Source organism: Triticum urartu, chromosome 4A (genome assembly GCF_056163025.1).
Source record: "Triticum urartu cultivar PI428250 chromosome 4A, HENAU_Tu73, whole genome shotgun sequence".
Classification (NCBI taxonomy): domain Eukaryota; kingdom Viridiplantae; phylum Streptophyta; class Magnoliopsida; order Poales; family Poaceae; genus Triticum; species Triticum urartu.
This window is the reverse complement of record NC_141876.1, coordinates 515127996-515143379: the sequence shown is the minus strand read 5'-3', so window position 1 is coordinate 515143379 and position 15384 is coordinate 515127996. Positions and strand designations below refer to the sequence as shown.

Here is a 15384-nt window from a genome sequence, read left to right as displayed (position 1 = left end):
GAACAGAGGAAGTACATGGCAAAAACTTTTGCTAGGCATCGGATGCCATCAATCTACCCAAAACGGGTGGACTACATAAAAACAGCAACATTTTTTCTCTCTCTCTCTCGCCGTTACCTTTCTCTGTTCATGGCGATGGGAAGGCGTCATGTAGGCCATCATCAGGCTTTCAATATGAAACATCAGCCAAGGATAAGACTGCCAAATTGATCCACACGGAGCCCTTTTAAAATGCTCGTCTACTTCGGTACAAAAGCCATGGATTGGCCCATCCTCCAGCATAGACGATGACATTTTGCTAAAACCGACAAGAAACGGGCCGGCTATCCCAAGAAGAATGCATCCGCTGTTACGCCGCATTCCTGAGTTTTCGACGACGATTCGCCAGTTTGCAAGTTTTTTAGATCGGAGGGCGAGTGTACAATATGGATTTGTTATTTGATGACATGATTGAAGTTCGTAGGGATAAACAAGTGAGCCCTCTCTTTGCTTCAAGATTCCCACGTTATAGTTTTCGCCTCCGCCAATCGTATTTTTGTTCCCTAGTTTGTCCAAATTATTCAGCTAACCTGGACTCGTTGATTCTAATAATGTTGTCTACAGCTACTGGATTCTAAACAACGGAATACCAAGGGCCAATTGAAGGCAGTGTTGGAACATACCCCTCTGGTATCTTAAACGTCTTCCATTCACCGCATTGTTGGTTGACTTTGCATCTGCATTGTTCTGCCTTGTTTTCTCTCATGTCCTTTTCATGCGGTAAGATATTGACTTTTGTATGGCATGGAAGATCGTCATTTGATGGACACATTTTTTGACAAACTCGTTGTGTTTTAACCACATTGCCCCCCTGTTTTGATGTCTTCTGCATGTCTCCAACCATTGGAGGTTAAGGCAGGTGACATTTTCGCCGATTTCAAGGTACGTGTGTACTTGAAGAAGGATTCTTGTGCAGGGATCCTTAGAATGTTTAACTTTCATTCTTCCTTTTTCTTTTCAGGATCAAATCTTTTTGCCGGCCAGATGGTTCAATGTCTTAATTTTATTCTGAATTTTTGATATCATGCTCTCTCGGTAACTCCTCTGTATGCCCTGCTGCATATTTTCTTATTTTATCTTCACTATAGTATGCAACAAACCAACGACCGTCCATGTGTTCATATATAGGGGTAGTCCAAGTGCAACCCTTGAGGGTTGAGGTGCGACAGACGATCTCACCATGATGTCCCTTTAGGCTCATAAAAGTCATGCCAGTGTGTCCCATTTGTTCCCCCAAGAACCGACTGGCCGGTTTACGTTTCTTAACTTGTTTCCAAGAACTCAATTTGTAGTTTGGTACCCATTTTTCTGTGAAGAATCTTGCATCTCCGTCGCATCACCGGCTTGTACTATTGTTCACCGAATCTATTCTCAGCACAATGGAAGTATAAAAACTCTCTTGTAGTACTACACTGGATGGAAAAAATTATGTTTTATGGAAGAAAGGTCAACCAAGATACTCATTATCATGTACTATCTCTCGCATCAAGACCATGTAAACATAACCATCATTCAACGTGTCCATTGTTTCTCAACTCTTCCATCCTGATCAATTAATGAGAAAACTATGAGCCTTTCAACAACTTCCGCTGTCATCTTTTGAAAAATATGATAAAAGAACATGTTTGTACTCTTCCGTTCAACCTGTGATACTGTCATGGGGCGTCACAGATGCCCCGACTTGTTAGATTACCGCGCATCTGGTACATGTTACCTCAACTACATTTCGGTGTGGCCCTTCGGTTAAAAAAAATGAAGTAGTAAGTACTCCCTTCGGCACAAGTTGTACTAGAGCCACGGCAATTAATTTGGATCGGTGGAAGTATATACCATTTGCTTCAGTACAACTAATTAGTCATGTAGAATGTTTTGAATAAGAGAATGAAAAAAACTAGTCCAACCGGAGAGGGCCCAATGAAAAGTTAATTGATTAAAGTACATAACAAACATGAGATACCATAATTCAGATTTCGCACCTGGTCGGCAAGGAAACACCACCAAGTCCTGACAAACCCATTTCTCGGTGTTTAGAAGGAGAGAGCATGTCTCATAGAGTGGTTCAGAGACTCGTGTTCAAGGTTGGATCATTCATAGAGTGGTTGAGAAATATGAGCACCCACCCTCATGAGAGTAATTTGTGTATGTATATATATATATGACTGAATTTCGCCGAGAAAGCGTCAGGGATACTATATCGATTCAGCACAACTTTGGATCATTTGTTGTGAAATCACAACTTGTGTGCTAATGATTTGCACGACACCCGAAATCATCATATGATGTCAAAACTAACTGGTCCGGCCCCTAGAGAAAAATGCAAGAAAATTGCAAATGAGCTAAAACTTTCTCAAAATAGTCATCAAGTATTTATGATTTTCTGGTAACTTTGAATTACCAATCAGATTTGGGGAAAATAATCTTCAAAAGGACGATTCTATTTTGAATTACCAATCAGACAAAAATTCAGCTTATTTTCTGGTAACTTTCGATCCAAATCGTCACGTGACCATCATTTTTCAGACAAAATTCAGTCCAAATCGTCACGTGACCTGACAAGTATAGGTCCGGGTTAGTTTTACATCAAATGATGGTTTTGGGTGGGTGTCAATCAAGGCAGATAGTATTCTTCAGTGGGAGACGACGTCCCCGTCGACGATGAGGTGTCTATGATGACTTTGTTGATCTCAAGATCCGTCAACTCGGTGTCACAAAGGTGCTCACAAGGGTAGGATGTTTGTGTTGCTTTCAAAGGGTTGAGTCTGTGTGTGAGCGCATGTGGTTTTACAGCAAAAACCCCATAAATTATGGGAAATTGACATAAGCTCTCCCAGATTTTTTTCTTTTCCAGAAAAGTTCTCCTAGAGTTTTTTTAACGTAAATAACTTTATTCCTAAAGTTCTCCTAGAGTTTATGCTCTGCAAATCTATATATATATATATATATATATATATATATATATATGTATATGTATATATATATATATAGGGTCGCGCTATTCGTCACCCTGGGTGAGGAATAGTTATTCTTCATCCTCCTCTATTTTACTATCAATGCACCATAATTTTACGTTCCATAAATTTTGTCTTATTTCCGACGCAAAAAAGGACCGTAAGAAAATATATAATCGCCGTAAAAAATATTTTATGTTATGTAAAATTACAAACGTAAAAACATAGTCTAAAATACACATAAACTGCAAATTTTCTTGTCTTATGACCTATATTTTTAATTTTTATGTCAAATTTTACGTAATTAATCAATAGGAATGTAACTATTTGAATTCGAAACATAATTTAATTATGAAATGATCGTAAGATTACCTTGGGTGAAGAATAACTTATTCTGCAACCTGAGTGATGAATAGTAACACTATATATATATATATATATATATATATATATATATATTCAGGATTGGGTATGGTTGCAAGAAAGAGTCTGATTTATTATCCTCTATCTCTTCTTTAGAGCAAGTACAATAGCAGACCCGCTTACATTGCAATTTTGCTTATGTGAAGGAGAGAGACATGAAAAAGTGAGGGGAGTGGGCTCTCATGCAAGAGTCTAGCTATATGCGTGCTCCTAGATAGATATAATAAATATGAAGAAAGAGATAGGAAGAAGGTGAAACAAAGTAGTCTCTTATAGCCAACCTTGTTATATGAGTGACTATAAGTGACGAATATTGTCTTTGGAGGCCGAGCTCCATGGAGCTTGGTTTTGAAAAATTTGAATTTCGTCAAATTTATATTTTCTGCATTTCAAAAAGTTTTGAAAAAGAAAACACGGATATACATGAAGGCATAACACACATATGTGTAAATTTTCACGGCAAAATACGTTGAAATGAGGGTTGTGCAAAAAAGACAAATCTAGGTTTTTTAACACATGATACTATTCATCTTCTCAGGCCATGAATTTGTCTTTTTTACAGGTCGTATTTCAACGTTTTTCATCCTGAAATTTTACACACATACACATAACATCCTTGTTTACTTGCATTATTATTTTTATAGATTTTTTTGAAACCGAAAAGTTTGAATTTTGATTTGTTTTCAAAAAAGGCCTCCATGGAGGCCAAGAGCCAAATGTATATTTTCTATAAGTGATGACTATATATGACATGGCAACATCATATAGCCCGCAATTGGCTATTCTATTAACCATGCTCTTATAGCGCAACTGGCATCGAATTCAGCTTTGGAAAAAAAAACAGCGGCAAGAAACACCACCAAGTCATGTGCAAACACATTGGCAATCACACATGGCGTACCAGCAACTGGCATCGAATTGGCATCGGGCACAAATTCCTTGGTGTGTGTTTCAGTGTGCAGAAAGGAGGGGCAGCGGGCACCGTAACAGTAAAGCGAGTAGGAGGATTGGCAAAGATAGGCGCACAAAGGAAGCTGGCTTATTTGAACCACCAGATCCCCAATGCATGATTTTGCTGACAAGACTGGATAGAAATGTGCCCCATGGCCGGATGGATTAGGACCAGTCGTACATAATCTTACTTGGTCTAGTAGAGCGTCCGCAAATTGATATCAGGGATATATTCCCTGCGTATCATGAGAAACCACCGGTCGCTGCACAAGGCCGTCGGGTCGTAGAGCATCTCTGGCCGAACTCCTCAAAAGCTTAACCACAGCCTGCACACGTCGAGTCATTTTGTTACACCTCACACACACCGAGCCTGTAAAGAAAAGAGGATGCCAAAGTGAAAAATTCAAAATTTTCAAGGCTCGTGTCATATGCTCTCTCTCTTTTTTTTTGCGGGAAGGCTCATTTCATATGCTAATCAGAATTCTTAGAGTACGAGGCTCCTTCTGTGTTACTACTTTTGTCTGAATCTGTCCTCGTGAGCCTGTACGTTTACAGCTTTTGTGTTCGGAACAAAAATTCAGTGAAATCTGATTGTTGAAGCAGGCCTCAGCGGGCAGTCAAACGCCCGGACCACAGAGGCGTCCCAAATAGTAAATCAACAATGAGAAACCAAACCCACTCAGGTCGCCCACACGTGACCACATGAGACACTAATCAGCACACGGGACAGATCATTTCGAGAGCAGTTTGGAACTAATATGTTGATACAAAGGGTTAAGCGCAGATCTTGCTCCCAAATATAACATGTAAACCGATGTATGGACAAGGTCCAAAAAATGCATGCTTAACAGCAAAAGGCTACATATACCAGGCCACGAAGGTAGAAACAGAAATTTACACCGCATATCGCTAAATTTATTGGAGATTGGTAGGCAGAACAGTTGTAACATATCTCCAGATACTACTATGCTCATATGGCCTTCAATTGAAAAATTACAGAAACCAGATGAGCAGTAGAACATCTAAGAAAAAAAATAAGAATCACTAAAGGGAGAATGGAAACGAGCTTTCTCCAACAAATAATTGCCATCCCATGACAAAATCTAGGAACCAAACAAAAAGATTACACTCTATGTACCCCCCTATGCAATCTCCTTTGGAAAAAACTAGAGGAGACCAACCAAGCCCCAACAAATTTGTGACGATGCGTCCTGCAAACGTACCATACATCACAAGCAACCATATGTGCATCATGAAATGGCTTTGGGTGCTCTAGATGGGGGCCTGCTTATCTCTGGTGTTGAGGAGGATTGTGATTCTTCATATCTTTGAATCTCCTGCATGGAATTCACAAATGCTTACCACCCTAGCAATCATCCTTTGGAGGAAAGGCGGGTTTACACAAATAAATAGTTAAATAAAGATGCAGTCATATTCTGTTAGGAAGGTGATTAAGAACACCAGTGCAAAACCAGTCAGTGATCAAGGGTCAGCATTTCTGGATTCGAATAGATATATTTTCCAAGAGCAGCAAGGCCAAAAGTTCCAATAGTAGGAATTTGAATAACAAATACAGTACAAAATTGTTATACTATTTGGATGAATCTGATGATATCATTTTCACCTTTTTGATCAAAATAGTGTTCATATATTAATTAGTAGCCAAAGTTAGATTAGTTTCATTGCACGCCCTTCAAGATGCCTAAGAATGAAGATAGTGGTAAGATCGTGAATGTAAGCAAAACAGTACCTGCGATAATACTGCTGCTGAAGCGGATTTTCGAGATTGCAGTTGATTCTTCAAATGGTTTCGGTGCTGCTGCTGCATGCTCCCAAATTGCTGGAGACGAGATGAAAAATCGATTGCGCTATAGTTTGGCACATCTTGATTTCGATTGCCATCTTCTGTCACTTGTAGAATCTGAGAGTATGGATTTGCAGAAGATGTGCGCTTGAGATTTTCACTGAAAGGCACTGTCTTCAGTCGAGTCCTCAAGATCTTGAAGGCCGCACTTTGCTGCATGAACATAAACAATATATTATAGACAGTTTAAATAGTTAAAACTTCCCTTAAGTAAACAATTCAGAAGGGGGAACTTGTGAAAAGGTCAACAGTCCCTGCGCCAAAAAATACTCGTTCTAGAAGAAATGGAAGACCACATTCCAAACTAGCATGGAACCTAACAGTACAAGGCTCAAAGAAATGGAGATCAAAATGCCAAAATGCAGAACTAACAAAGGAACCATTAGAGCAACATTTTTTACATCATAAGCTAACACCAGTACTTTCAGGGAATTGACATGGATATAAGACTTCGAAGGGATGGCGCAAAAGCAACATGCCTATTTCCACACAGAAGTTGGAAGAATATCTATGCGAGTAGAAAATCCTGTTCCAGTGGAAAGGTAAAGGCCATTCATGGGATACCTATCATAGTGCAAGATGGCTGCAGCTATCCAGGGATTTCCAATTGGACTTTGATAGAAAAAGTTCTAAATAAACTGTGTAAAGAGGCAGATTATAATGGTACATGTCTGGTGTGAGCAATATGCACCTTAGTACAACACATGCGTGTTCCAACTACGGAAAAATATAGCCTTCAGGCAATAACGATAATAGGGTCCACTGCATATTTATCTATATGGCTTCTTTTTCTATAAATATCTGAAGTCTCCAAGTTCACAATTTGGAAACAGCATATTTGTTGAACTATTGAAGAAGGCTGTAGGAATCACATTTCAACATACCTGTGGCAAGAGCATAAGGAGACCGTAAAGTGTTTTCAGAAGCCAAGTGTGTTTTCCAGGCTCAAGAAGCTGCATGTATAAAATAGTACATCAGCAGAGTGGCATACCATATAAAATAGTAACCAACATTGAAACAACAGAACTTACATATTAGGTCTAAATGTATAAACAAGCAAAATGTAAGGCATGCCATCACAATTTTCATAGCTTATCTTTGTGTTGGCCTTAAGAGTATTTTATCTGAATGTGAAATCCCTAGAAGAGAGCATCAAACTTTGGGGAAAAGTATGACCAAAAGAAGACATGGACATACAGTAATTTACAAAGATGCATCCGGACCTATTGTGTTGTGTTACAGAAGTAGATTAACAGAAGCCAGAAGTCGAAGTAGGATGATTAAATGACAAAACCGTTAAAAGAGGAGAACAAAAAAAGAGAAACAGACACATCCAAATGCTGGAACGGATTAGTTAGTCATAAAAGGCGACTTCACCTGTAAACGCAAGTAAGCAAATACTGGAGTCTCTAATAGACGGATCAATTTATCTAGCTGCACCAGAAACTTCACATTTATGTCTTCTTCTCCCAGAGACTGAATAACAGAACTCGCATGATTGTATGCCTATACACATTGGATAAGATCAAATATCAGTAGAGTCCAAGTAAGCAACACAAATATAAAATCCATCATTACCACCTGAGCAAGTAAGCACAAGCTGATTGTAGCCATTGGAGAGTGGCACCAAGAAGCGTATAAAGATAGAAATAAGTCCTTCCCACAAGTATCCACCAATGACTTTTTAAGAAGAGACCGCAGCTCCGCAAGTTCAGTAGATGTGAGCAAAATCAAATTCAATGCCTACACACAAAAATGCTTAGTTATACAGATGTTGCATTTAAAACATCCAAGTTGAAAGATGTGCTAACTGAACGTACCTGAACCATGGTGGAGGCAAAATCAAGGTCACCTTCAGTCTGAAGAATAGTAGAAAACTCTCGATAAACTTTTTCAGCACCCAGAAGAACACAAAGTCGACGAACAATCAAAGCACCACGCCTGTACAAAGTAGCAATAGAACATTTATTTGCATGCCATTAACCAGATATTGAAGTATCTAACCTAAACCACAACAATTCATGAAGAAAGAATCAGCTCTAGAGTAGCAAAATGTACGTACTTCTCCAGAAGAACATGATTGTTGTGGAAAGTATGGATTAAGTAAGACATGAGATGTTGGAAGTGATGATACTCTTCAGCTATGTGTGCATGAACTTCCAACACTAAAAGGACAACCTGCACAAGTAAAAATGCTGTGACCAAACTGCCAAGCTTGCTTCTGCGATAGCGTTTTCTTTTTACCAAAGAAGTAAAACACTAGTGGAAGCTAGTTCTATGGAACGACTGTTTTACAATACAATGAATTAGCATGAAATTTGTTCCAATCACATACTCCCTCCGTTCCTAAATATATTGCTCCATATGTAGTCTGTATTAAAATCTCTAAAAAGACTTATATTTAAGAACGGAGGGAGTATATAGCTATATTTGATTATGTCATTTCAAGGTAACAATGGATAACTGGGTCCAGACATCCAGTTCAAGATCCATTGAGCAAAGGACATCACCATTTCAGACTTGCCAAGGGCAATCACAACAAGGGTACTCTATCACAATGGCAATGATAACCATAATAATAGTGGATGGCGATCCCATTACAGTGACCATAGTGCAAGCATATAATCTCACTCCCATGTATAAATGCTTTGGAGAATCAAATGGCTGAGAGAGTTAGATGGGGACTATAAGTCCAAGAAGTCAAGAATCGATCAAAATGTGATTTTGTCCCCTTGGTACAATATCAGTATAGAAAGCATAGAACCATGATTCATCATTTAGCTCCACTCAGGAAACAAATTAATCTATACACTACACTGTTTCAAACTGTGCAATAATCTATACTTTTATAAAAGACTCAATTGGTGATGATGGTGTGTCTGTCATCCGTCATTTCTGACCATCAGATCTGCATCTAACAACTATGACGTAAGCTGTGGCATTTTTGCAACAAAGACCCCACTTCTCTGCTCCAATTTGCAGAAACCCCTTAGTACCTTGAAACCAACCACATCCCTCCCCCACCTCATCAAAACAACCATGAGGAATATAGTTTGGGTGAAACCTAATACGAGTATATTTTTAGTGATATATATACCAAAACTAGAGTGTTTTCTTTCAAGTTTGTGAACATGTATTATTCTACTTTGGATCCGTTGCAATGCACAAGCACATTGCTAGTTGTTTCCAAGATTTGACTACAGATAACCATACATAGAGCAAAGTAATATTAGCTAGACACAATGTGACACAGTTATATCATAATCTCAAGTTACAAGTACACAGGTGGTAGGCTTTTTGGAACAGCTTACCGCATCTGAAGGATCGGAGAGTGCATTTAGAAGTGGTTCAAAAATGCCATCGAGGTATGCCGAGAACTGTTCCACATAAATACAAGACATCAATTGTAATAGAATAGATTTGCAGATATGTTGATTCCAGACTCAAGGAGATAAAAGTAGCACTTCAAAAGTTAGGACATACAGTATTATGCAAGCATCAACTTGTTGACTATAGTGCTACGTAATCCAAAACATTTGCATAGTTTTTTAGTACCTCAGCACGACCTCGAACTAGTAAAGTGGAAAACCAGTGTAATGCCTCAATCCGAGTGGCTTCATGTTCGCTATTCAATTCTCTGAAACAGAAAAGGCCAGCCACATCACAAATCCCAAGCAGGCAGACATCTCAAGTTACAAGTGACTTCACACATTTATAAATGTTGCAAAGAAACAAAATACAGCTATTGGACAGGGTAGTGCAAAGCGATTAACTGGAAGAAGCATGAGTAATCAGAATTATGCTGTGACTAATGATTCGAGGTCATGGATTGAGAGTTGAACGACTAGTCGCGTGACTAGTCTATGAGTCGCAACCTGACTGTCGACTAGCTTGTTCAACTCGACTAGTTCGTTGATAGTGCAAATATGAGTTGTTTGATCTTCTGTAGGTTGCTGACTCATGGAAAACTGGAGGGCCTGGCCATTGGATACAATTGGCACAGCCTCAGGTTTTTCATCCACTTCCCATGCCTTCAAAAAAAAAATTGTATCCTATACTATATAATATTACCTCCGTCCCAAATTAATTGTCTTAGATTTGTCTAGATACGGATGTACCTAACACTAAAACGTGTCTAGATACATCCATATCTAGACAAATCTAAGACAACTAATTCGGAATGGATGGAGTATATACTAGGTATCAATAGTTGAGTACTATGCTGTTTTGGTACTAGCTACTGCTGAAATACATGTCGAGTAGTCTAGACTAGTCTATGAGTCGGTACCCCGACTACTCTGCTCAACTCATTGACAAATCCTTGTTTCAGCTAACATAAGTATGTAACTGATTTGCTAATCACTATGATATTTAAACACTATTTTAAAAACTTTGCTATTTCCCAAACAAAAAATGACTATAATTTGCATTTTGCCAGTTTCCAGAAGCATAAAACTTACTCTAACATACCGTTGGGCTTTACTGTGCTGTTCAAAGCCACTGAGAGGTTGGACTGAATTTTGGTAATTAAATGGATTTATGCAGCTGATTAAACAAAGACATTCATGGACCATGACGTCACTCTGATTATCATATGCATGACGGTTTGTCTACCGTATCCATCTAACCGGCAGCCATGTAGGGTGTTTTACAACACTGAACAGCAAGGTACCTACTAAGACATGGCAATACGAAGGATACTGTGTAATATAACACAAACAACATTTATTACATAACTAAACATAGAAATCAAAAATTCTATTCAATGGTTTGAATAGAGAACCTCTTTGCGATCACAAGAATCGCTCCAATGTCAAATCCCTCGGCTTGATCAGCTTTTATAGCTCGAAGTTCCTCATTAGTTTCACGTGCAACCTAGCAAACAAAGAAGTAAATAGTAAGCACGCAGTCTACATCTCAAGAATTGTCTGAATATAAGCAGAAAAAAGGAAGTACCACTCGAATTTTCTCCTCCTCGTCAGAGATGCATGGCAAGATAGCTCCCAAGATATCAGCATAGTAAGGGACTAGTTGTTCCCCACCAAGCTTCACGAACTCATTGATCTGCACTTTCAAGCATACAGAATGTAATAGTACTGCAATAAGATTCTAAAGATTAAATTCCTGATAACTTGCAAGACAGGAATTACCCATGTGATAGATGTCAAACGAGTGAATTCATCAGGAGAGCCTGCCCTCCTAACAAGAATTTCAGCCATACGACCATAATCTACATTCTTCTCATTTAAGGGCGGACAATCAGCAATGGAAGAGTAAAAAATGAAAACAATACTTTGCTTGTTTATGAAAAGGCAAAATCACAACATCACATAAAAAGCGTAACTATAAGGCAAGACATCTATCGCATTTACACTGTTTACAGAGTGGTACAGAATTAAAAATGCATAAGCAGTTTTACTAAGTATAGACTTACTGGTGAATTTTTTATTTCCTGCAGAAACTCTGAAAGTGCTGCATCTGCTTGCTGCCTTATCTCATGACTGGAATCACTCAGCATATTAAATAAACCTGCAGGGGGCCACCAAAGCACAAGGTTTGTTTAACTGCCAACATAAGTAATGTACTGAGGGAAAAGAGAGCCATTACCATCAAGAAAATCAGGAAGGAAACCAAGCATGTCAATATCAGGCACACTGTCTAAAACCGTGATCCACCCCACCAAAAATTGCCGCACATAAGGATTCAGCACATTCATGCGTTCTCTCAAGAGTGGTATAAATTCTTCTATGCTAAAAAGTAAAATTAAGATAAATGTAGCAATCAGAAATGGGCATTATTAAGATTAAGATGAGCAAATTATCCGACATTGGAAAACAGAATCAAGGTGTAGGGCATACCTGAATTGATCACTCTCAGTTACAATATCCTGGGTAATAAACAAATAATTTTATCAGGGACAATTAAGAAAATAGGACAGTGAACATGGGGTCTATATAAACTAAGCCATACCTTGACAAGCCTGTCAAGAAGATGAGCTGCACTCTGCACATTTGCATCAGAGTCTGCAGACAGTTTGCATAGCGCATCAAAAATCTTGTTGAAGTAGATGATAAAATCCCCTCTTACAACCTACAGACAAATACCACATTAGCATAAAGCATATATATCACTTACTTCACGTTACTCAATGAAATGTTCACCTTCGCTATGTTATATAGCGCTTCACAGGCATAGTAGCGCACTCTGCTATCTTGGTCCAGGAAAGAATTAAGCACGGGAGGTACAATTAGCTGGAAGCACATATCAATGAAGCTCATTATGCAAGCAAATTGAAAGCAAGAGAATAATAGCACAGCCCAAAAATATAGAGCTGAAACATGATCGATCACAGTCCTAGCGTAGCTGGATTAGTGAGCAGCTTAAACACGCTATATGCTTTGCACCTCAGGTTAAACCATGGAATTAGCAAATGCATATACTGAGGTTTGGTAGGTTTACCATCCAAGATAAAAACTACTCCCTTCGTTCACTATTATAACTTCATAAGATGTTCTAACTTTTTTTTCTGATTCGGATGTATATAGAAGTATTTTAGTGTGTTTGTTAACTCATTTCAGTCTGTACGTAGTCCATATTGAAATGACCAAAACTTTGTGAACGGAGGGAGTACCAATTATTGTCCCAGTCCTTTTGCAGATGAATGTTGTATTAAAGCACATATAAGATTATAGGCATCTATCTGGTATATAACGTTGAGACATCCAAGTGAAGGAACAAGGTATTGACAATTAACTATTGCCTGTCTTGTTACTTAGAGAAGTCAAATTAAATTAAGTTTCGAGCAAATTGGTATGTTACATATGACGTATGTCTTGTATGCAGGCTCATGCCCACAGCTAACACATAAACCCCAGATGCCCTACTTTCCAGAACCATAGTACAAATGATAGTTGCAGTAAGATCGTACATAATTCAAAAGACAAGAACACTGTTTTCTGCAGTGAAACATTACATGGTGCTTACTGGAATACCAGCAAAGTTACTTAGGAGCTGTACTGTCATGCAATATCACAGGACAGCAACCATATTATGCAAATTTATTCCAAGTTTCACCTTTGTGGAGATGTGACAACCATCAGAATGCTACTCCCATCCCCAACAACACACACACAGAGCAACAGCAGCGTATTTATCCAGGAGACCAGCACCAACGGAGGGGGGGGCAGGGGGCAGGTGTAAGCAGCGCAAGCATTGATGGAATGTATAATGTACTTAATAAGGTAATTTTGTCATGGATCGGCGAGTGCCATGTGACAATTTTGTTCCCAGATCCAATATTAAACCCCATTAATGCGCCTAAATTTGGTAGAACGATGTCAAGAAACAACAATAATCTTTTCCAAATCCAATCTATCAACTCTGGGAGACGGCACTAATATGTCTATAATATCCTCGTATCCTGTGGGTCGTAATATGAACAAAAAAAAAGATACAGAACTAATACCAAAGGGAAAATGGGCAGACCCTCCCAGCAATCATAGTGAATCCACACACTGAACGATTTTTCGACTTTAGCACTAATAAGGGTTTTATAAAATCCCATCCAGCGAGTCCTAAGTGGGTTTCTTTTAGGGAACACACAAAAGCTTTCCATAATTTTTCATTCCTAAATAGCTTGGTCCCAATACTTGAACTATGATACTACTATATTAGCATGCAAATGAAAAGCAATAGCTAATGAAAACTACAAGAGCCAAAGCCATCAGAGCATCCAGTATTTTTACTAAAATTAACCATTAATCACATGAATGCAGCTGCGACTGTGAAGCCAGGTATATTCTTCAATGACCATTAGCGAACCTAAATAAACCAACTGGCTACTGCGGTACCACCAATAGCAATCCAGTCCCACGATTGCTCGGTTTATATGACATTTCGTAAAATCAAGGCAGAGAAGTCTCAAGACATAGAGATACAGAATAATTCTACACAAAAAATTAACTGGACCACTCTACACAAAAAATTAATTGGACCAAACTAGACGGAATTTCAATATATATTTGGTCACAAGGTGAATTGCCAAACCTCGAGGTGCTGAGCAGCCTCACTGGTGAGCCCTACAGTAACTGCCGCGAGCCCAATCAATCCGCCCTGCTAACAACAAAACACCAAAGAACTTAACAAATCTGATCGCCCAGCGGCAGCAGAAACAAGAGTCACAGCGATCCTAGCAAACCTTCCGGTGGTTCGCCTGGGGGGAGTATGTGAAATCGTTTGTGAGCAGCCCGATCACGGCCGCAATCTTGTCGTGCTCCCCCGCCGTGGACAGCTGCTTCACGATCCCCTCAATCTACACCAACACACCCGGCCACAACAAGAAATTCCGCCTCAAATCCCGCGCGCGATTGCTCGAACGAGGCCCCGCCCCGGGTCCCCAAAAGCAATCGAAATCCCTCACCTCGAGCGCGGCGTTCTTCCGCTTCTCGTAGAGCTTGTCGGCGAGGTTGCGCAGCACGGCGCCCGGGATGATGGAGAGCGCGTCGGCGGCCATCGCAGGAGAAACCGCGGCAACAGCAGCAGATCCCCTCCGCTAGAGCGTCTCGATCGCCGGCGATCGCCGCATCGGCCCGCGGCGCCTCGCAGCCAGACGGCCCCCGACGACCGCGGCGTAACCCTAACCCCGGGGAGGCGGAGCGCGCGGGGACGCGAGGACCTGGAGCCCTAGAGCCCAGCCCGAGCTCCCGAGCTCGCAACGCGCGGCAGCAGAGACGCGGGCCTGGGAATGGATTTGGGGGCGGAGACGGTGGTGGTGTGATCTGGAGGGGAGGGGGAGGGGATCGGGGCGCTCTCTTCTTCTCCTTCGCTTCCCAGGGGTAACGTTTACCGTTGTGGCGGCCATTAACGGCGCCTGTTTCCCGTGGGTGCGGGTCCAGCGTGGAGCCGACCCTGCCAGGTGGGGACGGGCGTCGGGGCGGTGCAGGGGGCTCGGTCCAGGCCGCGCGCGAGGCCGTGGACTGGCTGTCTTCGTGCGGGCAATTGGATTGGGTGCTGGGGGCTGGGTGGTCTCGGTCCAGGAAGGCCGTGTGCGGTGGCAGGTGACGGGGCAGGGAGAGGGCGCGCGTGGACTGGGTGTATGTGAGGCGAGGGAGGGTCCCCGGTCGTGTCAGCCTGTCTCTTTCCACGAAAAAGGGGACGCTG

The 15384-nt window shown here is 40.6% G+C and overlaps 1 protein-coding gene and 1 long non-coding RNA gene across 3 annotated transcripts; one reads left to right on the top strand and one right to left on the bottom strand.

The window, feature by feature from the left end:
- Positions 1-276: 276 nt before the first annotated feature.
- LOC125554058 (uncharacterized) lies at positions 277-1490 on the top strand. Its single transcript, XR_007304305.2, has 4 exons — positions 277-473; positions 604-921; positions 1001-1074; positions 1168-1490. It is a non-coding gene; the product is annotated as an uncharacterized LOC125554058 (long non-coding RNA).
- A 3754-nt stretch (positions 1491-5244) lies between these two features.
- Positions 5245-15054, bottom strand: LOC125552455 (ARM repeat superfamily protein). Of its 2 annotated transcripts, none has more exons than XM_048716009.2 (20): positions 14645-15054; positions 14423-14536; positions 14272-14340; positions 12387-12476; positions 12196-12315; positions 12084-12112; positions 11833-11975; positions 11660-11754; positions 11376-11462; positions 11182-11289; positions 11009-11100; positions 9781-9862; positions 9537-9602; positions 8288-8403; positions 8046-8166; positions 7807-7968; positions 7603-7731; positions 7110-7178; positions 6112-6378; positions 5245-5698 (listed from the first exon to the last, which is right to left on the bottom strand). In XM_048716009.2, the coding sequence occupies exons 1-20, from the start codon at positions 14735-14737 to the stop codon at positions 5612-5614; spliced, it is 2139 nt and encodes a 712-aa protein (XP_048571966.1). In that variant the 5' UTR covers positions 14738-15054; the 3' UTR covers positions 5245-5611. The 2 variants fall into 2 exon arrangements, with proteins under 2 accessions (XP_048571966.1, XP_048571967.1); XM_048716010.2 differs by having other exon boundaries at positions 14272-14337; positions 14645-15053.
- Between the last annotated feature and the right edge of the window lie 330 nt (positions 15055-15384).

Coding starts and splice junctions, on each gene's coding strand:
- LOC125552455 (XM_048716009.2), bottom strand. CDS start 14,737: ATGGCCGCCGACGCGCTCTCCATCATCCCGGGCGCCGTGCTGCGCAAC. Junction 11,290..11,375: donor GTTTGACATCTATCACATGG/GTAATTCCTGTC, acceptor TTGAAAGTGCAG/ATCAATGAGTTCGTGAAGCT. Junction 5,699..6,111: donor CAGCAGCAGTATTATCGCAG/GTACTGTTTTGC, acceptor AATTCCATGCAG/GAGATTCAAAGATATGAAGA.